At 55.6% G+C, this 21,377-nt stretch overlaps 2 protein-coding genes across 3 annotated transcripts; both read right to left on the bottom strand.

Annotated features, from left to right (window-relative positions):
* Positions 1 to 66: 66 nt before the first annotated feature.
* On the bottom strand, positions 67 to 5,458 carry Pdxp (pyridoxal phosphatase). The gene is made up of 2 exons (XM_021216924.1): positions 4,852 to 5,458; positions 67 to 1,468 (listed from the first exon to the last, which is right to left on the bottom strand). The coding sequence occupies exons 1-2, from the start codon at positions 5,411 to 5,413 to the stop codon at positions 1,152 to 1,154; spliced, it is 879 nt and encodes a 292-aa protein (XP_021072583.1). The 5' UTR covers positions 5,414 to 5,458; the 3' UTR covers positions 67 to 1,151.
* Positions 5,459 to 7,498: 2,040 nt separating this feature from the next.
* On the bottom strand, positions 7,499 to 19,756 carry Sh3bp1 (SH3 domain binding protein 1). Of its 2 annotated transcripts, none has more exons than XM_021216727.2 (18): positions 19,593 to 19,756; positions 18,384 to 18,426; positions 18,043 to 18,147; positions 16,910 to 16,986; positions 16,579 to 16,690; positions 16,406 to 16,482; positions 15,827 to 15,971; positions 15,195 to 15,263; positions 14,939 to 15,029; positions 14,309 to 14,454; positions 13,666 to 13,777; positions 13,218 to 13,299; positions 13,051 to 13,131; positions 11,841 to 11,957; positions 11,174 to 11,271; positions 10,721 to 10,868; positions 9,155 to 9,246; positions 7,499 to 7,587 (listed from the first exon to the last, which is right to left on the bottom strand). In XM_021216727.2, the coding sequence occupies exons 1-18, from the start codon at positions 19,649 to 19,651 to the stop codon at positions 7,499 to 7,501; spliced, it is 1,743 nt and encodes a 580-aa protein (XP_021072386.1). In that variant the 5' UTR covers positions 19,652 to 19,756. The 2 variants fall into 2 exon arrangements, with proteins under 2 accessions (XP_021072386.1, XP_021072384.1); XM_021216725.2 differs by having other exon boundaries at positions 7,541 to 8,192.
* Between the last annotated feature and the right edge of the window lie 1,621 nt (positions 19,757 to 21,377).

The following is a 21,377-nucleotide window of genomic DNA, read 5'->3' as shown; positions in this document are numbered from 1 at the left end:
GAGAGGGAGAGGGAGAGGGAGAGGGAGAGGGAGAGGGAGAGGGAGAGGGAGGGAAGGAGGCAGGGAGACACTTCCATTCACATTTTATTAAGTTCAAGGACTGGTTACAACAGGTGGAGGGGGTGGGAAGGTCCCTACCCCCACCTTCACTGGCACACAATAAATAAACAAATAAATAGCTGGGAATGGGCAGGTGGGGGTGGCACTGCAAACACAGACTGCTGGTGGGGACAACAGGAGGACCCCCTCCAAGCTGAAAAAGCCATCAACACTGGATGGTGCTAAGGTGGGAGTGGGAACCTCTCCACACTACCCCAGGGCCACAGAGGGGCCCCACTGAGCAGTCTGGAGTAATGACTGTGGAGGATGACCCTCTGTCCGAGATGAGGTCTGATGCTGCCGCCCCGGTCACCAGACTCAGCAATCATCTTGCTTCAGCCTCCTGAGTGCTATACGTACCAGCATCCATCACCCTGTGCTGCCAAGGACCTGGTCCCTTGGTTGATCCAGTCAGGCTAGGATTGTCAAAAGGCCACAAGTCTCTTGGACTTGGAGAGCGTTCTAGTTGGGATTTAAGAGGCCAGTGGGATCATTAATTGTCCTGATGGACACAGAGCCTGACTGGTGCTCTGGGTTCCAGGCTATCCAAGGCATTCTTTAAGCTCTTACTTGCTCCGCTAAAGGCCCACTCTGAGACACTAATAGGCTGGCAGTACCAGTAGCTCCTCCCAGAGGCCTGGTCAGGTGGGGAATGGGCTGGAGTTCCCTAGATCTCTGACTGGCCAACAATCTCTAGGGACAGAACACTAGAGGTCCCAGAGAATGGGAGGAACTTAGGTACTCAAGGTTGGAAAAAAAAAAAAAATCTTCATTTGGCTTCGGGGCCCAAGGAGAGGAGGTGACAGGGTAGGAAATAAGGCCACCTGGTGGGGTCAGGCCAGGGTGAACCTTCAAGATGTGGGGGGACAGCTTCTGAAGAGCAGAGTGTCCAGCCACGGCTGGGAGGGGGTGTGAGAGCCCACAAACCTTCTTGGTTCCTAGCCTCCCATCAATGGGGTAAAGACACCACGCCAGAAAGCTCATGGTCCCGGATGTGACTCATGGCCTGTCATCTCCATCTGTGGGATGAGGGAACAACAGGGGAGGTGGGCTCAGTCCTCCAGCCCCCCCATCAAGTCCGCAATGCTCTCCACATAGTAGTGAGGCACGAGGTCACGCTTGCCAGCCGCCAGGTAAGCCTGGGCTTCCTCCAGGCTCGAGACGCCCGTGAGCGTGAGCACGGTGGTCATGCCGCAGCGGTGGCCAAAGAGTATGTCGGTCTCCAGGCGGTCCCCCACCATCAGCGTGCGGGCGGGGTCCACGCTGAAGTCTTCCGTGATGCACTGGAACATGTAAGGGCTGGGCTTACCCACCACCAGGGCCTGGCGTCCCGAGGCTGTCTCCACTGCGGCAGCCAGGCTTCCAGTACCTGTGGGGAGGGGACAATAGGTCAGCAAGAGGGCGGCAGCTGGGCCAGATGTAAAGGTTGGGCACTGCCTGTCCCAGACAACTGAATTCAGAATCACCGGTGCTCTGGGCACACTCTTTGCCTTAGTTTCTCAATCCAAACATGAAGCTGGCAATGGCCCTCACCTCCTGTGTGTGTGGAAGCCCTCCGGCCTCTCTGACATTCTCTCAACTGGGGTAAGATGGGGATCGTCCCTGAAGGGACACTGGCGGTGGGCCTCACTGGGAAGGGCACTCAGCAGTGGTGGTCAGTGCTCCAAGAAGCCACGCTTGTGGCATGGAAAACTGGCACAGCCCGCTGCCTGGAATGCGGCAGGGCACAGAAATGCCTACACCTCTGACCCAGCCAGCCTCGCAGGGAAAAAACGATCCCCAGAGAAAACTCCAGCCGGAGACAAAAAGCTACACCCTCGAAGATGTCTGCGGCCACAGTACGCCTGGGAAGTAAGGAGAGCTGGGGAAGAAGCCAGGGAGCCTGACAAGAGGCCTGTTTAGGTGCTGCCTCCCAGCCAGCACCGATCTCCTGGCACAATGCATCTCTTATTCCTGCCCACTGGCGTGACCTCGTGCCAGTGCATTCTGCCTTTGCACCAACACCCACAACTAAAGGAAGAGAAGCGGCACCATTTACTCAGTGTACTAAAAAGCCCATTTCACAGATGAGAAAGCCGAGGCCCCGTGACACTAAGAAATCTGCCCACAGCTGAGCTTCCTCGGTGTGTTGGTTTGAATGTGATTACCCACATAGTCTTGGCCACTTGAATTCATGGTCCTCAGCTGGAGGTGGCGTTTGGACAGTTTAAGAGACGTGGCTCTGTCGGAGGAAGAACAATACTGGAGACGAGCGTCGAAGTTTCAAAGCTTCCCACCTTCCCCAGGGTACGCTCTCAGCTTCCTGCTGGTTGTTCACAACTCAAGCTTCTAAGTTGCTGTCCCAGTCACAGAGGCCACCACGTCTGTTCCCCACCGCTGACTCCTCTCCCTCTGGAGCCATAAACTCCCAATAAACCTTCCTTCTGTAAGCTGCCTTGGTCATGGTGCTTCATCGCAGAAAAGGAACTAAGGCTTGAGAGGGGCATAAAGACCCGCACCCAGGAGGCTCAGTGAGAGGCCTCCTCGGGCTACACCGTGAGATCCTGTCTCGAAATGAACACCACCACCATCAATGAATTATTCACAAGAGAAGTACCATGCTCTGAAAACTCGCCATGTCCACTAAGTTTGCTGCGTTCTTGAGGTGGCTGTGGCAATTCCGTACCAACGTTTCCCAGGCCGCTGGCAGCACACCAGCCAACGAGGGAGCGTTTCCACCACACACATCTGGGGATACAAGACAAGGCCTTCCCTCCCCATGAACATTTCTTACCATAACCCAGCCCGGCCCAAACACTCAGGGCCTCCTCTTTCAACTCTCATAGGTACATCACTAGCTACAGCAGCCGGAGAGAGCAGGCAGAGAACCCGAGCTAATCCCAGCAGCGGAAAGGGGTGGGGGTGGGATGGGGACTGGGACTCGGGGACCGGACCCTGTCTCAAAAACACAAAAGTAAACACAAGGATTGTCCCCAGCTCCCTGGGCAGAGCTGGTTCCTCTTGGCCCCACGTCCCCAGTCAGTCATCCAGCTAAGCGCTTAACACCCAACATGATCCCAGTAGGAGCGCCCATGAATGTAACACCTAACTCAAGGCTGCTGTGTGTCATGGCATATTCCTGCGGGGTGGCCACATCTACTTGCTAGCTCAAGTGGCTGCCCTGTGGCAGACCAGCACACAGTTTCACAGGCCTTTGATGACCCAGAGGGGGGCGTGGGGGAGGAGGCTCCACATTATTTCAGATCCAACGCATAATCGAGCCCTTCTTTAATGACTGTTCATCTACCTCCCCCTGCTCCTGGGTTACAGCACACAGCCACCAGGCATTTGTTAATCAATGCGAGGAAGCTACATCACTCACAAACGTGGCTGGCTGCAAGCCTGCGTCTATTAAAGCTCTGTCTCCCCCTCCAGGCAATAGGAGGGACCGGCAGGTTGGATAGGTGGGTAAGTAGACAGGAGAAGCCAGAAGGGTTCCTGCAGAGGTCTGGGGCTAGGTCCCGCCTCTCCCAAGCTCCTCAGACCACCCTTCCCCGGAGAAGCCCTTGCCCCAGAGCCTCAACCCAAGCTCTTTGGGAAATCAGACTCCATAGTAACACGATAGGGGAAAAAAAGCTGATGCAGTTGTGACCTCTCCCCTAGATTTGTGGGGAGAAGGCTCATGTATGAGTTGAGGGTAGGTCTCAAGCAGAGCCAGGATCAGCTACACAATCCTGACAGTACTGCCAATATCTCTTTGTCCCCCCCCCCCCCGCTACACCATCCTTACAGCATGCCTCCTCCAGGAAGGCTTCCCAGATCCTCTCCACAGGCATCCATTTCACTGCCCCATCTCGAACCTGTGACTACCTTACTTCCTGCAATACCACCCCGCAGAAGCCCCGAATTTGGTATCAAGTACTATCTGGGCCAAAAGCTAGCAGAAGAGAGTGGCAGAGATAGGTCCATGCCTCATCTGGAGGGACCAAACCTATAGCCATTCATCACCATCTGATAGTCTCTGCTGCCTCCACCTCTTGGGGCTCATCTCAGCGGTCAGCGCTCCTGTCTAGGTGCGGGCCTGAACAGCCTGGACGGCTCGATGGGTGGATGGATGGGGGTGGGGGTGGGCGTTCCAAAGGCCAAGTCAGGTTCTCTGCTCTATGCTGTGTTCCCAGACAAGCTCACCTCCCTTGAGTATCGATTCCTTTAACTGAGAAATGGGCCAACACTCTTATTTTTGAACTAATCTGGAAAGGAAATGAAGGCACCAAAGGGGCTTCAGGAAGGTATTAATAAACTGGAGGGCTGGGTTCAGGAGCCCGGGGATGACCGACATGGTGAAGAGCCACACTGGAAACCAGGTTCCGAGGTTATGTAACTCACAGGGTTAACCAAACAGGGCCAGAACTGGAACTGAGGTCAAGCTCCACTACCTTCCAGTCTCCCCACTGGCCTAAGGGCAAGCTCCATCCCCCAGCCCCCCAGTTTCCCCACTATCCTGATTATGGATGCTCCAATCCAGCTCTCCACCCGCATCATCCTTCCAGACCGCTTCGACAAACCCACCTGCAAAGTGGGTGGGGCCAATGACAAAAGCCCTTGAGGTCGGTTCCAAACCTGGATCCCACCTGCAATTCCCTGAGCTACAGTGAGCCTAAGGTGGCTCGTGTGTCAAACTCCTTGGCCACTGTCCGACTGGCGGCAGCTGCAGGAATTCCGAGAGGCGCGTCCGGTCCCCGTTCACATCCCCGCGCCCAGTCCCGCGCTCACCGGGGGTCCGGCTTCCATCGCTGAGCGGGTGCCAAGGGTCGCGATCGGTGGCCACGAGCAGGCAGTCGGGGTCGCGCAGGTGCGCGCACGCCTCGGTCAACCTGGCGAAGGAAAACTGCTCGTCGTAGCCTACGAGCACGGCGCGCACGCGCTGGTCCTCGCCGGGGTCCCCCGCCAGGCGCAGCCCCGCGGCGCGCAGCTCAGCGCGCAGCCCCTCGCCGCCCAGCACGAAAACGGCGCCCGGTGCGTCGGGCGGCCGGGATAGACGCTGGCGCAGGAGGCGCGCGGCACACAGCGCGGAGCTGAAGAGCTGCTCGGCGCGCAGCCCCGCGAAGCCCAGGCGGGCGAAGCGCAGCGCCAGCTCGGGCCGCGCGCGCCGGCTGTTGTTGCTCACGAATAGCGTGTTCTTGCCGGCCCGCGCCAGCCGCTGCAGCAGCTCAGGGGCGCCCGGCACGGTGCGTTCGCCGTTCCACAGCACCCCGTCGCAGTCGAACAGGACTCCCTGCGTCTGGCCCAGCACGTCGCGCAGGGCCGCGCCGCGCAGCCGCTCGCAGCGCGCCATGCAGCCGGCTGGCCGCTCGCACGCGCGCCCTGCGCTCCCTGCGCGGACAAGGGGCAGCTCCACCAATTGGCGTGCGGAACGGGGCGGGGGCGGGGCTACGAACACAAGCTTCAGCCAATAGAGGCTAGAGTTTAGTCGAAGGGGCTGGCCGATCCCGAAGGAGCTCGGAGAAAGGGGCGGGACCGAGGGGGGCGCCACCAAAAGGAGGGGACCAATGGAGAGACAGCCTGGTCTGCAGCGAATCGCCGTGCGCTTCCCAGCCAATTAAAAACGTAGGCCAGCTGGTTGCTAGGAGAAAAACAGAGACGTGAGAGATGTTGTCTTCGGGCCAGATCTTCTTGTCCTCGGAACCATTGACGCTCATTAGAAACATGTGGATGTGATGGAGCCAGGGCTACATCATCCGTGACTTCGCAGGCTGCCCTGGGCTCTTGGACCTGGCCAGTTATCCTTCTGGTCATCTGACTGTGCTGTGGAGTCCCCTGGGGAACTCGTTTTTGTTTTTGTTTTTGTTTTTTTTTGTCGTTGTATAATTTCCGTTTAGTAAGATGTGTACTTTACAGTTCGATGGCTTTAGATAAATGATTTTTAAAACCCAGATGCAGGTCAGTGGGATGGTTTAGCAGATGATGGCAGTTTGCTGTCAAGGCTGAGGACCTGAGTTCCTTCTTCAGAAACCTCACGGTGGAGAGAACATAACCCTTCCGGTTGTTTTCTGACCTCCACACGCACATCCACACAAATGAATGTTAAAACGTTCTAGCCAAAGCCGGGCGTGGTGGCGCACGCCTTTAATCCCAGCACTTGGGAGGCAGAGGCAGGTGGATTTCTGAGTTCGAGGCCAGCCTGGTCTACAGAGTGAGTTCCAGGACAGCCAGGGCTACACAGAGGAACCCTGTCTCGAAAAAACCAAAAAATAAAAAATAAATAAATAAATAAAAATAAAACGTTCTAGCCAGGCGATGCGAACACGGCACTCAGAATCAGAGGCAGGAAGAGCTCTGATTTCCAGGTCAGCCTAGTCTACAGAACTAGGACCAAGGGTATTCAGAAAAACCCTGTCTCAAAAGAACCAAAAATAAATAAATAAATCAAATACATGACTAAAAGACAGGAATCCAGAGATCTGATTTCATGTTGGGGGGGGGGACACTAGGCATTATTTTGATGGCCAGGGGATGGGGTGATCCCAGCTGCCTAGGTCTGCATTTTGCAAATGGGAACCTTTCAGTCTGTCAAGCCTTTGAATAACCAGTAGTTCAAAGTATGGGGACCAGGGATGAACGGGGATCTGTACTGTCACAATATTTTGGTTCTAAGCAGAGCTGTAGCTGTCTAACCCAGAGCAACTGAAGTGAAGAGACCGAAGGAAAACCATGCCTTTGAGGCCCGACTAGTTTCTGTTCTCTGTACCTTTTGTAATGAGTTTCTTAGCCTAGAAGACCATAGACAGCATGCCCCGGCCTCCACTCGGCTACTAAATTGGGCTTCCAGATGTACTGACCCACTTCTGCCTGCCCGCTCCCAAAAGACCCTCAGGTGTAGAACTGAAAGGAGCATTAGCCTGGGTCTACACAGAGCAACTCAGGAAAGTCCACGGATAGTTCAATTCCTGCTCCCGGGAAAGTTGCGTGTTTATGTGTGTGCGTGCACACGGGCACTTTGGTCTTCCCAACACAGACTGGGTGGAATTGCTAGACTGTCTCAGAGGAGGAATCCCTGATCCCGAGAGGCTGTGCAAATGGCCCTGGGTGGGAGGAAGACCCAGGGGAGCGCTAATCTCCCGCACTTCATCTCAGGCCCAGGCTGTGCAGGCCATGGCCCGGGCAGTCCCTTCTTATGGCTTCAGAAACTTCACCTGCAGGTGGCGCTCTCACCTGGGTGAGAAACTAGCCTGTGGGACCCATACTCAAGACAAGCAGCTCTGAGAAACCGCCAAGCACAAGCTCTTCACATCAGGAAGACAGCAGATAGCCCACTGGTCCCCTTTCCTCCTTATGGGGAGCAGATTCTGTATCCCCAGGAGAGGAAGCTTTCGTTTGGCCAGTTACTTCAGTTTTGTTTAAAATAATTTATTTACGAGCCTTACAAAAATACATTGGCAAGAGAAAAAAAATAAAAGTCCTCTAGGAACAGGCAAGTCTGTTCTTCCTTCTGGTTGCTCCCTTGAGACCCTGCCGGAGAGTGGGGAGTCAGGTGGGAACCCCAAGCTCAAAGTAGAAGAGGAATGGGTCAGAAGTGAGAAGGCTGGCCTGAGCCTTCCTGGCCGTAGGGGCCGGCCCAGCAGGCACCCAGGCACAGGGCGAGGGCCATGTGGGAGGACAAGGGGGGGAGGGGGAGGGGGAGGGAAAGGGGACACCGAGGACCTGCCAGCCAGGAGGGTCTGCTTAATCTGTCTCTGAAATGAGGCCCCTGGGCCGGGGCTGGGGTGGCAGAGCTGGGGGAGAGGGATGCCCACCCACAGCCTCAGAGGCCCCTCTGTCCTCTGTAGCTGCTCCCTGGTCCACCTGAGCAGGCATGTTTGAGATGACAGGGGAGGCTGGGCACGGGGAGCCTGGTAAACGTCGGCTCTGGCGCCGGGCAGGCTGTGGAGGAACAGGGGGTAACGGGGGAGGCACAGTGGGGGCGCGGAGGCTGGTGCCCACCAGACGGCGTGGCAGAGCTTGGGGAGTGCCAGGGCTGACAGAGCCAGGGGGCAGAGATGGAGCTGGAGGGGATGAGCGTGAGCTGGAGGGCTGGGGAGGTGGCATGGTAGGCCGGGCTGGGGCTGGGCGCTTGGCTGTAGAGGAAGCGAAATAGAGGAAAGTTAGGGGTTCGTGTGTCTGTGCACATCACATGTTCATATTCCCGCATCTGGGCCTTTGTATATTCCTTTTGGGGGTTGGGGGAAATAGAGTTTCACTTTCCACAGTCGGTCCTCATCATCGAGATGCTCCCTGGTGGTCCTCCTCTTTGGCTGAAGTGCTCCCTAGTGGTCCTCCTCTATGGTTTAAGTGATCCCTAGAGGTCCTCCTCTATGGTCCTCTAAGCTTCAGTAGATCCCCCAGACCCTCACCCTAGTTATGCTGTCAGTCACCTTCCTCAGAGAACCTGTCCTCTCAAGTACCTTGTCCATCTTCCCTGTGTCTCTCCATAGCACACAAACCCAACATGGCCACTAGTTAGCTCACTCTAGGCTTCAAGCAGAGAGGCTACACATCTGTTAATTATATAAATGCCTCCTGTCCTTGTTGACAAATGGTGGCTGTTCCCTTAGCGTAGCATGATGCACCCAGCTCTAAAGCCCTTTGTCAGAACTGGGGTGGGAGGGGGACGGGCTCCCCAGTGACCTAGTCCCCATGAGAATCCCTGGCCTCTTACCTATTCATCCTGGGCCAGATTGGCAGGACTGTACCAGGGAGCTCAGGAGTCTCCAACTCCTCCCAAATGTCTCTCTTCCCTCTACCTTAAATACAGTTCTGGCCCTGTCCTTCACAGTCCTTGGGCTTCCGGGGGGTGGGGGGGGTGGGGAGGGCTAGAACATCCACCAGGCTCCCACTGGCTTCCTTTCTCTAGCACTTCCTGTGTGCCAGAGCCCTGCACACTCCCTGACATCCCAGCTCTCCAAGGTCAGGGCAATCACGGTTCTGCCACAGAGTGGAGTATTGAGGCTGTATCATGTCGGCCTCTCTGGTGGTGTGAAGAGACAGGAGGAGAGGGAGTTCCCACTCTCCGACTCTTCTCCTCCCACAGCCAACTTACTCTTACGGGTCATGTCCTCTGCCGAAGCAGCTGTTTCGGTGGGGCTCCTGCTGACCTTGGGAGAAGTTGGTTTGGGCAAGTCAGCCTCTGTCCTGTCAAGGGAAAGAGAAGTGCGAGAATCAAGCTTGGCCATTTCCTGGACATCTCCTAGGATCCCACGTGACTCCAAACCATTGAGTGGGAGGACTTGCCTCCCACCACCGATGGCTACACCAAGCATAGGTCCTCCGTCTTAGTCTCCCGACTAGATACTTCAGGTGTCGGTGGGGTTTGTGCCCCATTAAGCTTGGCTTAGTTAACTTTAATTGTTAACTTGACACAACTCAGAGTCACATGGGAAGAGGGAGTCTCCACCAAGAGATCACCCACATCAGACTGGCCTGAAGCCATGTTGGTGTGTGTGTGTGTGGGGATTATCAGTGTGGGACTGTCTTGACTGCCGACTGACGTGAGAGGGACCAGCTCACTGTGGGCTGTACTGTCTCCAGACAACCATCCTGAGTTGTATAAGAAAGCTGGCTGAGGACCAGTCAGAGCAGACGACCTCCAGGGCTCCTGCCTCTGCTTGCGCCCCTGCCTCCCTGATCGACTGCTATGTGAAGTACAAGTTCCTTCCCAAGTTGTTTTGGTCACAGTGTTGACCAGAGCAGCAGGCAGTAAATTAGTAGAAAGCCCAGGCTTGGGATATAACCTATGGGGCGCTCCCACAGAGACGGGAAGGGAAAGCAAGCTTCTGGCTGGCCTTTCCAGGTGATCTCCTTCTCTTTATTGAGACTGTCTCATTCCCACAAAGCCTAGGCTGGCCTTGAACTTTCCACATAGGGAACTAAGATCCTGAACTCCTTATCCTTCTGCCTCCAGCTCTCCAGTGCTGGAAAGTGCCATCACGCCCATTTTATGTCCTGCTGGGGCTTGAACCCAGCCTTTCCCTGTGCTAGGCAACCAGTTGGGGTACACCCCTAGACCCCCATGGGATCTATAGGGGATGTTCTGCCAACACAAGGCAGAGAGTTTGTGAGCAGCCGTTGAAAGAGTCTGGCTTCCTAAACTTCTGTTTGGCCATTTCCCCAGAGAGGCCTTCCTTTCCTACCCGGCTGGTAGAGCCCTTTATGCTGCCCATATACTGCTTAGTCCTCCAGCGGAGCACATCCTGACATCACAGGAATGTAGATGGGACATGTCTACTCTCTCTGCTTCTCCCAAGGCAGGGGTTGAGGGTGGCACACACCTGCCTCATCTGAGGGAGTCCACGACCACGGTGTGGGCCACTGAGAAACACCGGTCTGCCAGGATTGGATTGGGTACAGGATGGTTGTAAATCCCAACTGTCCCCTCCCAATTCCCTACATTCCAGGGGCATGAACAATGCCTGGGCATATAGTAGGTGCTGAGAAATAGCAGTACAATAAAGAAAGGAACGTGTTTAAGGCTGAGAGCAGGCTCCTCCCACCTACTCTAACCTGTGGGACCAGATCTACAGGACAAATGGCGCAGATTGCATTCCTAAACCCTCAGAGAGAGCGCCCCAGGCCAGGAGTAGATTATTCACGACGTTTAAGCTCTTACCTTTCTTTGACAGCCACCAAGGCTGGAGCTGGGATCGTGGCTGGAGCAGGCACAGTAACAGGTGGCAGCTCCTCTGAGACCTGTTGGCCACTGACCTTCTCCTGGGGGGCCAGGCCAGAGAAGATGCCTGATACATTGAAGTTGATATCTAGAGGTGGAATGAACAGGGGTCAAGTTCAGAGCCTTGGCCAAGTCTGCCTGTCCTGGCCAGAGCCAGGCTACTCTCTTTCCCTGAAAGGATGGGACTTCGCTTCCTCTTTCCATGGGTAAGACAGAACCATTCCCATTTCACAGATGAGAAACTGAGGCTCAGTACAGAAAAGACAGTTTCCTCTAAGCCACATGGAGAGGTTTTTTTTTTTTTGGGGGGGGGGGGCAATCGAGGACTGAGGCTGGGCTGTAGTCCAGGAGCTGGTGGAAGTGGGAACTAGAGATGACAATAAAGGACATCACCTCCAGGGAAGAGGGTGCCTGCATTCTGTATCAGCGCCTCGACAACACCCACCACCTGAATGGAGGACACAGACGCAGCGTCCAGTTGGGCCTGGTCCCTGGCACAAAAGAGAAGCAAGAGTTTCAGTGACACTGACAATGTGAGACTCTGCCATCAGGGTTGATGGCACGCGTGTAGCTCACATACTCCACCTCCCACTCCTTCACCTATAACAGACATCACTAATCGATTCTGGGCTCTTTCCCCCAGGTCTTGGCTTGACTGCCCCTCCCCCCACCCCCAAACAATTACAATTCAGCACATGGGATCCCCGTCATCCATCTGTGGCCTGAAAAGTAGCGGTGATTTCTCATGTATCATTGAACTTCACAGTTTGTAAACCATTTCCCATCTAATTCCTAAAGTACTACCCCCCACCCCCTGAGAATTCGTATCATGTCTTCCCGACTGACAGATGAGGAAGTGACTCTCCAAGGCCCGCGTCTGAAGGTTTCGAGTGAGGCTTCAATCACACCTCAGCAGTGGGTTTTGAGCACCCGCACCAGGTCACCACACCCGTGCCCCGAGCAGGTTTAAGAACTGCTCAGCCCACTGAGAACGGTGGTCTGGGCAAATCAGCAGCTGGGGACTAGCTGGGGACAGGTTCCCTGGGCTCATGGCCCTCACCCTTCTTTCTCGGGAGGCCACAGCAGGTTGGGTCCCAGGACAATGGCGATGTTGCTGGGCGTCATCTTGTTCACGTCCTGCTCCTCTGCCAGCAGAGCCAGGAACTTCATCAGGTACCTGGGTGTGGGAGAGCATCACAAATGCTCACAGTGTCCTTTAAGGCCCACGAACTCCCTACCCTAGGGCTGCAGAGGAGGACAGAAACCACTCGGCATGGTGACTTTTTTTTTTTTTTTTTTTTTTTTTTTTTTTTTTGTTTTTTCAAGACAGGGTTTCTCTGTATAGCCCTGGCTGTCCTGGAACTCACTTTGTAGACCAGGCTGGCCTCGAACTCAGAAATCCGCCTGCCTCTGCCTCCCAAGTGCTGGGATTAAAGGCGTGCGCCACCATGCCCTGCTGACATTCTTTTTTTTTTTTTAAGATTTATTTATTTATTATATGTAAGTACACTGTAGCTATCTTCAGACACTCCAGAAGAGGGCGTCAGATCTTGTTACGGATGGTTATGAGTCACCATGTGGTTGCTGGGATTTGAACTCCGGACCTTTGGAAGAGCAGTCGGGTGCTCTTACCCACTGAGCCATCTCACCAGCCCGGCATGGTGACATTTTTACTAGCGAAGTTCCCCAATCTATTTTTTGAGCCAAGTTGATTGAGTCTCCAGTGCTGACAGATAACTGCCTGCCCAGGGTCCCAGAATGACAGGTTCAGCAGGGTTTTCTGCTTGCTTTTTAAGACAAAGTCTCATAGCCCAGCTTGGCCTCGAACTCTATATAGCCAGGGATGACCCTGAAGCTCCGATCCTCATGCCTGTGTGACTGCAGGGATGCGCCAACACCTCCAGTTCATGGCGTGCTGAGGACCAAACCCAGGGTTTCTTCCTTTTTTGTTTTTTTCAAGACAGGGTTTCTCTGTATAGCCCTGGCTATCCTGGAACTCGCTTTGTAGATCTGGCTGGCCTTGAACTCAGAGATCCACCTGCCTCTGCCTCTGGAGTGCTGGCAGGGTAGGCATGAGCCACTGCACCTGACTGGGTTTGTCGGCTCTGGTATCTGGTCTAGTGTGAAGGACAGGAACAGCACATCACAGCTGAGGTTCTGTGTTCAGGTACAGCATAAAGCGAAACCCAAAGCTGTGTGTGTGTGTGTGTGTGTGTGTGTGTGTGTGTGTGTGTGTGTGTGGTGGTGGTGGCAGGGGAGGCAGGGCTCACCTGAGGTTGTTGAAGTTCTCTTGGGGTAGACGGCTGCAAACATCATGGAGGGCTTCCAGGCGGGCTCCTGGCTCCTTCAGGCTGAGGAGGGAGAGTCACCAATGCACCAACCCAGGACCATGTTTCAAGAGCTTTCGCCTCCCCTCCCCTCACCCCCACCTCCTCACCTGGCTGCTCTCATCCAGTCATCGTAGAGGTCAGAGGTCATCAGGGGCTCTGGCAGCTCCCGGAGATAGGACTTGAGGGCACCTGGAACAAGGCAGGGGAAGGTTTGGGGCAGCCTAAGGACCCAGTTCTCTCCACTTCGAAGGAACCTCTAGTCCGTATTCATGCTCGGGCTATAAGTCTTCATGTCTTAGTCTGATAGTTTCTTTGGGTTATAGGCCCTTTCAACATAGTATTTAGCAAGCTTATCATTTAAAAAAATGCATATACATTTCAGAGGGTTCATCACAGATCTCCATGAGGAACTTCTGAGTACCCCATAGTGGCTTTTTTGGTAGCATTATCAGGCCTAAAGCCAAACTTTAAATACCTTAGATAGCTTTACATTACCTTAGATAGCTCTGCTCCCCCCACCCCCCGTCTGCCTAGACGTCCCAGGGGATCAGGTACCTGCTACGGCATGGGGGTCAGAGCAGAATTCCTCTAGGCTGTGGGGATCTGAGGCCATGGTCTGCTTAAGGCGCTTCAGCACAGAGGCCCCAGCAGCCAGCCGGAAGAGGCCCTAGGGTGCAGAAAGGAACACGCTGTGCGTCACAGAGGGCAGGGCAGGGGCAGGCTGCCGAGCCTCAGTGTCCCCACCGGTGGTGGTCAGTAGTCCTGATCGTGTCTACGGACCCTCCGGAAGTGTGTGGGGCTGGGAGATCAGTGGGGACAGTGGTGGAAGGGGAGAGAAGGCTCGGCATCGTTGGTGGAGAGACTGCAATCCGCTCCAGGTTGGCACCTAAGGGTGCTTTTTGTTTTTTTTCCAGAAATGCCCAAAGACTGGTCCGAGGACCCCAGGTTCCTCGGGTGATTCTGGCCCCATTTAATCTTTGACTCTTTCCCCCTTGCCAAACAGAGCCCAAGAGGATCTTGGAGCAAAGACTGCTCATTATCTGTGGGACAGTGCCAGGTCCCTGAAATGCTATTCAGCGAGGCAGAGTCCAGTTCAGCAATGGGAGGGCAATCCTCTCAGAGAAGGGAATTTGGGTGCCAGCATGGGGGTGGCATGGGGCCCTGTCCCTCCCCCCATCCCTCACGCCTCAGCTCCCACCTCCTCCTGCATGCCCTCTGACAGCAGCAACAGGACGCAGGCCTCGATGGGCAGGGCAATGTCACGGCCTAGGTCTTGTAGGTGGGTTCTCAGGGACACCCCATATACCCTGGAGAAGGGGGCGGCCGTCATCAAGGGGGAGTGGTCTGTGGGAATGAGACACATCAGTAGCCTGGTTCTTTCTGCCCCAGGCAGTAGGGCTTGGGAAGACAGGGCACCTCCAGGCATCCACCTTCCGCCTTGCTTCAGTACCATACAAACCATCTTGGATCTGCCCACCTCCACTGCTCTGTCTAGTCCAGATCCCAACCTTCTAGAAGGTTCCTGTTCTGCTCCTTCTCCACCTCCATAGCAGCAGAAAGCCAGCCCATGGAGACCTAATCCAGCCCTCTCCTGGCTCCCAATTCAACCACAGCTCCCTACTGCCTCTCAGGATAAGAGAGTCCAGGAACCCTCTATGGAGACTAGGCTGCCTTTGAACTCAGAGATCCACTTGTCTCCGCCACCCAACTGCCCAGATTAAAGGTGTTTGCCACTCTAAGGAGTTTGGCCCAGCTAAGGAGTCAACTTTTATAGAGCCCTTAGCATAGTAGGGTTAGTGGTGCGACGCTGGTTCACTCATGTTCCTACCTGCTTGGCTGTGGTTGTCCCTTAGCTCAGCTAGGGCCGTGTCGAGTGAGGTCAGTGACTTCCGGTGATAATCAGCCTGAATCTCCATGAGCTGTGGGGACAAAGCCATCCCCCAGGAGAAGTGAGAGAAGTGGAGACTTCCCCATCGTCTCCAGAACAGACACCCACCATCTCTTGGGGGGGGGGTGTCCCCAGAGGTGCTTCCCCGTGGCATCCACCCGAGTTTCAGGTGGCTGAAGCTGGGCCGTGGACTCACATGAATAAAGTAGTTGGCGTAAGAGTCCTCCTTGGTGGAGAAGTGGTAGAGATCGGCCAGGTACTCGTCCTTAGGGACAGAAGGAAGGGGACATGTGAGGCTGGGGATCCCGCAGAGAAGATGACAGATGGTAGGGATAGAAACACGCCCAGACCAGGGTCTTCACTTGGGGCCAGCCCACAGGGGCCTCTTAAATTTCTGAGGCCTCTGATTCTTTACGCTGGGTCCTCGGATCCCTAGTACAGTGTGTTCTTGTTCACCGTGCAATCATTCTTTCATTCATTCTTGCTTTACTCTCTCCGGGAACATCATTCATTCATTCCTCAGCAAACACCACTCATTCATTCATTCTTCTTACCCAGCAAAACCTCTCAAAATCACCATACAAATACTATTCACTCTGCAAACATCACTCACTCATTCATTCATTCATTCATTCAACATTATTTGTCCAGTAAACAACCACAACCCAGCTGCTAATGCACATATGTGTGGCAGAGGTCCTGGGTGGTACCCCACTAAGTAGATTCTGCCTGGGTTTAAATCTCAGTGCTGCCCAATCACTTCAATTGTTCCCATCTGTAAAATGGGCCCACACCCATTGTCTACGCAAGCATCCCAAATCACCTCACCTTGCACTGTTCCACCTTCTTCTTGAGCTCCTCCTCTTCCTCCTTCAGCATCTCTACCTTGTTGGCAGTGGTGTTGTGGGCGTGACTGCCTGAGCCACCACCCAGGCCTTGGCTGCTTCCTGAGTTCTTGGCTGCCTGGCTGAGCCTGGGGAGGGTCCCAAGGTGGGTGGTCACTGGCCCCATTGCATGGCCAGAGCTAAGTGTCCCCTCCATGCACGTAACCACACAGGACTCTAGGGTTTACAGAGGCAAAATAGAAATTCCTTGGGCCTCTGCCAGGACTAGGCCAAAGTGCTCTAGGCCTCCCTCTGGTGGTGGTTCCTGGTAATTACAACGACTCAGCTCCAGAATGCAGCATAGGAAGGAGCCCTAGAACCACCTTGGGATCTTGGAGACTACTGGTTTTCCTAGTTTGGGGTCACCTGTGGTCCAAGGGCACACATGCACACCCTCATATATATATATATATATATATATATATGCCTTTACCTCAAGTGTCCTCAAGGACCAGCATGGCCACAAGTACCCCATGGGGCCTGCAGAGCCTTACTATGATTTGACCTAGGCTCAGGTGCCCACCTGCTTTTGAGGGTGTTCCAGTCAGACACCAGCTTCTGAAGGCTCTTCTTGTGTTTCAGGATGGCAGGCAGCTCCTCCTGAGGGCAGGCGCAGGGAGGGTTCAGGGGTCTGGTGGGAGTGGGGACTACAGGGGGCTGGGGAAGCTAGGGCTGGGGTTCAGGGTGCACAGTCACCTCGCTCAGCCTGCTGAGCGGCTGCAGGACATCCCTCTCCAGGGTCATCTCAAACTCGGCTAGGATTCGGGCCAGCTGGTTCTGGATGGCACAGCTCATCTCCAAGGCCTTCCTGTGGGCAGAGATTCCCAATGGGCCAAGGCTGCCTTGGTCCCATCACCCCCACCTAGAAACACTCGAAGGTCCCAGCCTCTGTGTTTCCTGCTTTCTCGGGCCTTAGTGACCTGGACATTTCTCCCAGCTCAGGTCATCCTTTCGAGGTAGACACCCTGGCTGATCCGACCCCCTCACTGTTCCCTCTAGCAAAGAGCCAGGTCCCAACCACGCTCACCCCATGCTGGAATCGGGATCCAGTTCCTTGAAGCTCTCAGCCATCGTGGTAGAAAGAGCCATGAGAGGAAGTTTCTTCTGTGGGAGGGGGAGGACCAGGGGGGGCGGGGTGAGTGAGCCTGAATTTACCACTTTCCTCCACCTTACCAGAGCCCAGAGTGCCTAGCCAAACCCACGCCCCAGCAGAGGGGAGAGCCAACTAAACAGATCCACAGTCATGGGTAAGAGTGGAAAGTGGATGACAGTGACGGTGTGTGGCCCCCATGTGCCCCTCCATGCGTGTGCACAGGTGTACAATCTCTCACAGACCTGGGATCCCTCCGTCCCTCCCTTATTTGACCGGACATGAAGGAATGGTCAATCCCAGGGAGCCTAGGAAACCACTCTGCAGAGGGAGGGAGCAGTAAGCTGTCCCAAGGTTAGGCCATTTCAAAGAAGCTGGCCTTGTGGCTGGGGTAGAGGGTGACATGGCCCGAACTCCTCCCCATCTCACGGCAGAGGTGGTTAATCTGGTCCATCTCTAGTTCAAGTTCTCCTGGGTTTCCCACTGCCTTACACCCAGACGCTCGGCTAAGGGGGGGGCGGGGGCGGGGCAGCCAAGCTTGGTGCCCTCAGCGGACTGAAGAAGGTGCCCTGGGACTGGAGAGTGGTGAAGCTGAACTCAGGTCTCTGCAAGAGCAAGTGCTTTGCTGAGCAGACCCTCCAGCTCCAGCCAGGTGAGTGTTTTAACCATCCCCCCCATACTTCCACCGGGAGTTAGAGAAAATCCTGCATTTACAATCAGAGGGAACCCCAGGGCCACTTTTGTCACTTGTTACCTGTGTGATCTTAGGCTAGTAAATTTAGGTCTCGGTTTCCCATGATACACTAGTTGACTGTACAAGGGGCTGTGGCCAGCGCTGTTGCCAGCAGTGGGGAGACAATGCATGGCAGTCTGTCTTAGCAACACAGTAGCAGAAGTCAATAAAAGCCTCCTGGTGAGTAAGTGTCATCCATCCAGCTCCACCTAGACCTAGACCGCTTGGGGGCCTACTAGCTCAGAGCAAAGCTCAGAAGCTGCAGCCCACCCAGAGGGCCTCATTTCCCACCCCATCCTTCACCACACAGGTCTCTCCTGCCAGAGACCCCACTTACCACCCGCTTGTCCATGTCAGCCCCGCTTTGGCCTTGCAGACAGGCCTGCAGCCGTTTGTGAACATTGTGGGCTGCTCGCTTAGCGGGCTCCAGCCGTTGCTCTACCTGGGAGGTACAGAGGAGGGGCGTGTGGGGACTGTATATTGTGAGGGGGCGCTCCCTCATTGCTCTTTGTCTCCCCTAGAACAAGAATCACTTTTCTCTTCCCTCCTGGGCCTCCCCTGGCCAGCAGAGAATGACACAACCAGGCCCTTGACTGCTGTCCCTGCCTGCCAGCCTCTATACTGACAGCCTGCATGGGCCTGCCTTCCAGCCCAGCCCGCCCAGGCCCAGGCACGTACCTGCAGCAGGTCCTCACCCAAGAACTCGGCAGTCTCCGGGGTGCTGTGGGGGAAGGGGGGCTTTGGCTGAGTCAGTCTGGGTTAGGAAACCCACTGCCTCCCTCCAACCCCTGCAGATGGGACCTGAATCCAAGTTGCTTCCAGGACCCACCAAACCTGGGTGGCCCGTCTACATCGTAGTTGGAGCACATTCCATGGTAGTTAAGAGGATGCATGCCTGCTTCCTCCTCCACCCAGGGCTGTGTCCTGGGAGAGGGTGGACCCATGACACCGAAAAAAGCAGGAGGGAGCTACCCAGGGCCCAACTTCAGGACAGAGGAAAAGTTTCTCATCTTCCCATCCCCCAAATTGTTCGACTGGCCCGGAAAGAGGAGGCCTAAGCTGGCCCCCAGAACGGGAAGTGTGGAAGCTGGTCTCCGGGGTGGCCAGGCCCACAGGCATACGACATTGGACTGCAGCTGTGGGCAGAGTCCCCGGACCTGAATACATAGGGACATGGGTTCAGGGCAGAGTAGCTTGGCTTCGTAGGTACATATAAGTGTGTCACTGCAAGGACTGGATCAAGTTTCTGGATACACGGTCACCTCTCTGGGCCCAAAGAATGGGGAACTCCCAGACTGGGGAAGAGGGACAGAAAGAAAGGCTCCGAGAAACTCCCCAAACTTCCGCTCCCATAGTTTTGGAGCTGGGAACCGAGGGGAAGGGGTGTCTCTACCTGAGCCTGCGAAAAGCAGAAGCAGGACCAAATGGCAGGAGGCCCCTGGGTAGGGGGAGGGGACGGACACCCAGAGCAGAGCAGGCCCCTCCTCCCCAGGCCAGAACACTACCAGTCCCTTCCCCCAGGGTCTGGGGCCCCCGATCCGCTCTGTTCCTCCCCTTCCCTCCAATTAGAGTTGGTTAACTGTTCCCATTGTCCGGAGGGGACAAATGAGGTTTCAGGCAGCGTCTTGGCTCAGGGCGCATTCTGCTCTCTGCAGCCTCTCCAACCGGGAATGGAGGTGCCTTTCACCCCCCCCCCCGACCGCTCGCAAAGCCAGCTATGCCTGTGCGACCACAGTGGCTTCAGAACCCAGGAAACGAGGTCAGGGTTCTGGCATGCCCGAGGGCCGCTGCCCAGATATCTTCGACCTCTGTGACCGGTTCCCCACTCTCTTGCGCTCGCTCAGGTCCTGCGAGACGACAGCACGGCTAGAAGCGGGTGACACTCACCGTCCCGAGCTGCCCGTGTGGGCCAGCTGCCGCATGCGGTGCAGCTGCCTCTTCATCATCTTGGGTCCGGGCTGGGGGCCGAGGAGTCACCTTGGGGGTTGAGGCTGGCAGCCCCCGGCCCAGCCTGCTTCCCCCGCGCGCTTCGCCCCGGATGGGTGGGCGGCGCTCTGGCTTCCTGGGCCGGCGCGCTCCTCTGGCTGGTGCTGGCGCGGGCGCGGGCGCGGGCGCTCTCCTCCCCCGCTCACGACTCCGCCCCCGGCCCCCAGGTCACTCCTTTCTCCAAGTTTGGAGTCTCGCTCTCTCGCTGCTTCCGGGCCTCAACGACCCCCGGGTTGTCCGACCCGCCTGCTGAGTGTACGTCGGTCTGTCTCTCTGAGGTCCGCAGTTGAGTGCGGGCTCTTCCTTCCCCGCAGCCTGCCCCGCCGCCCCGGCGGGTGGCGGGAAGCAGGTAAGCTGCTCCTGCCACCTCCGCCCTGGGTATAAACAACCTTTGCTCTCTTAAAGGGAAAAGAAGGCTGCCTAGAAGGGACAGGCCTTCGGGGCCAGTGCAGGCCAGTCACTAGGGGATGCTGCTTGGAGATTTCTCCTCCTCCGTACAATTCCCTGTCCATCCCCCATGTCTGCTGGACCACTGGCTCAGAACTCGGGGTACCTGGGACCACCAGAGACTAATGTCCTTGAATCAGTCCCCAAAATTCTGCATTCATTGTGTATAGTAGCTTGGTAGGACAACTGTCCTGGACCAGTCTATGCCACAGGGTAAACAAGATACCCCGGTCTGCGGGTCAGCCCTTGAGTTCCTGTCGCTCTCCACTTTAAAGAGTCCTCAGCTTCGACCGCTTCCCCTATTTGTAAAACTCTTTCTCATTTCTTCTAGCACATGTCCCTGGTGCCTGCCCTTTCTTCTTGTCAGGCCTTGATATGGGTGCTGCTCCGACCCCCCAAACCATGATTTTCTCTTTGAAATGCTCCACCAGCCTGGGCATACAGTAGGTGTTGATAGCTACAGGGCTAGAGAGCCCGTGGGCAACTGCAAGCTGACTCCAGTGTGCACCCTTCGGGCTTGGGGAGGGGGAGGGGTGACTACAGGAAGCCCTGTGCACCACACCAAGCTTTTGCTCTCTGCTAGCTTAGTTTCAGTTCAGAGCCATACCACTTGAGCACCTACTGTGTGGGGGTAGAGAGTTGGTGTGCTCCTCAAAGACATTCCCTTTGCTCCAGACATCTCCGTGTACCCAGCACAGGCCTGGCACATGGTGGTCACTCAGCCGCTTTCCCCATTTAAGAAGTCCTATCGAGGCTGGGAGGAGCCCAGAGGGGTCCCAGCAGCTGCTGCGGCCAGAACATCCTGGCCAGGAGGAGCCAGCCTCTCCTAGGTGGAATCCTGGCTCTCTGGTGGGGAGTTGAGAAGGCAGGGCAGGTTCCTTATCTTTCTTTTCCCGATGGGAAGGCTGCTGGCCAGCGATTGGAGAGGAGATGGCAAAAGATTCTAGAGAGGGGGCTGGAGAGATGGCTCAGAGGTTAAGAGCACTGACTGCTCTTCAGAGGTCCTGAGTTCAATTCCCAGCACCCACATAGTGGCTCCCAACCATCTGTAATGAGATCTGGTGTTCCCTTCTGGCCTGCAGGCATGCGTACAGGCAGAACACTGTATACTTAATAAATAAAAATCTTAAAAAAAAAAAAAAAAAAAGCCAGGCAGTGGTGGCGCATGCCTTTAATCCCAGCACTTGGGAGGCAGAGGCAGGTGGATTTCTGAGTTCGAGGCCAACCTGGTCTACAAAG

Source organism: Mus pahari, chromosome 17 (genome assembly GCF_900095145.1).
Source record: "Mus pahari chromosome 17, PAHARI_EIJ_v1.1, whole genome shotgun sequence".
NCBI classification, from domain to species: Eukaryota; Metazoa; Chordata; class Mammalia; order Rodentia; family Muridae; genus Mus; species Mus pahari.
This window is presented reverse-complemented; position numbering and strand designations above follow the sequence as displayed.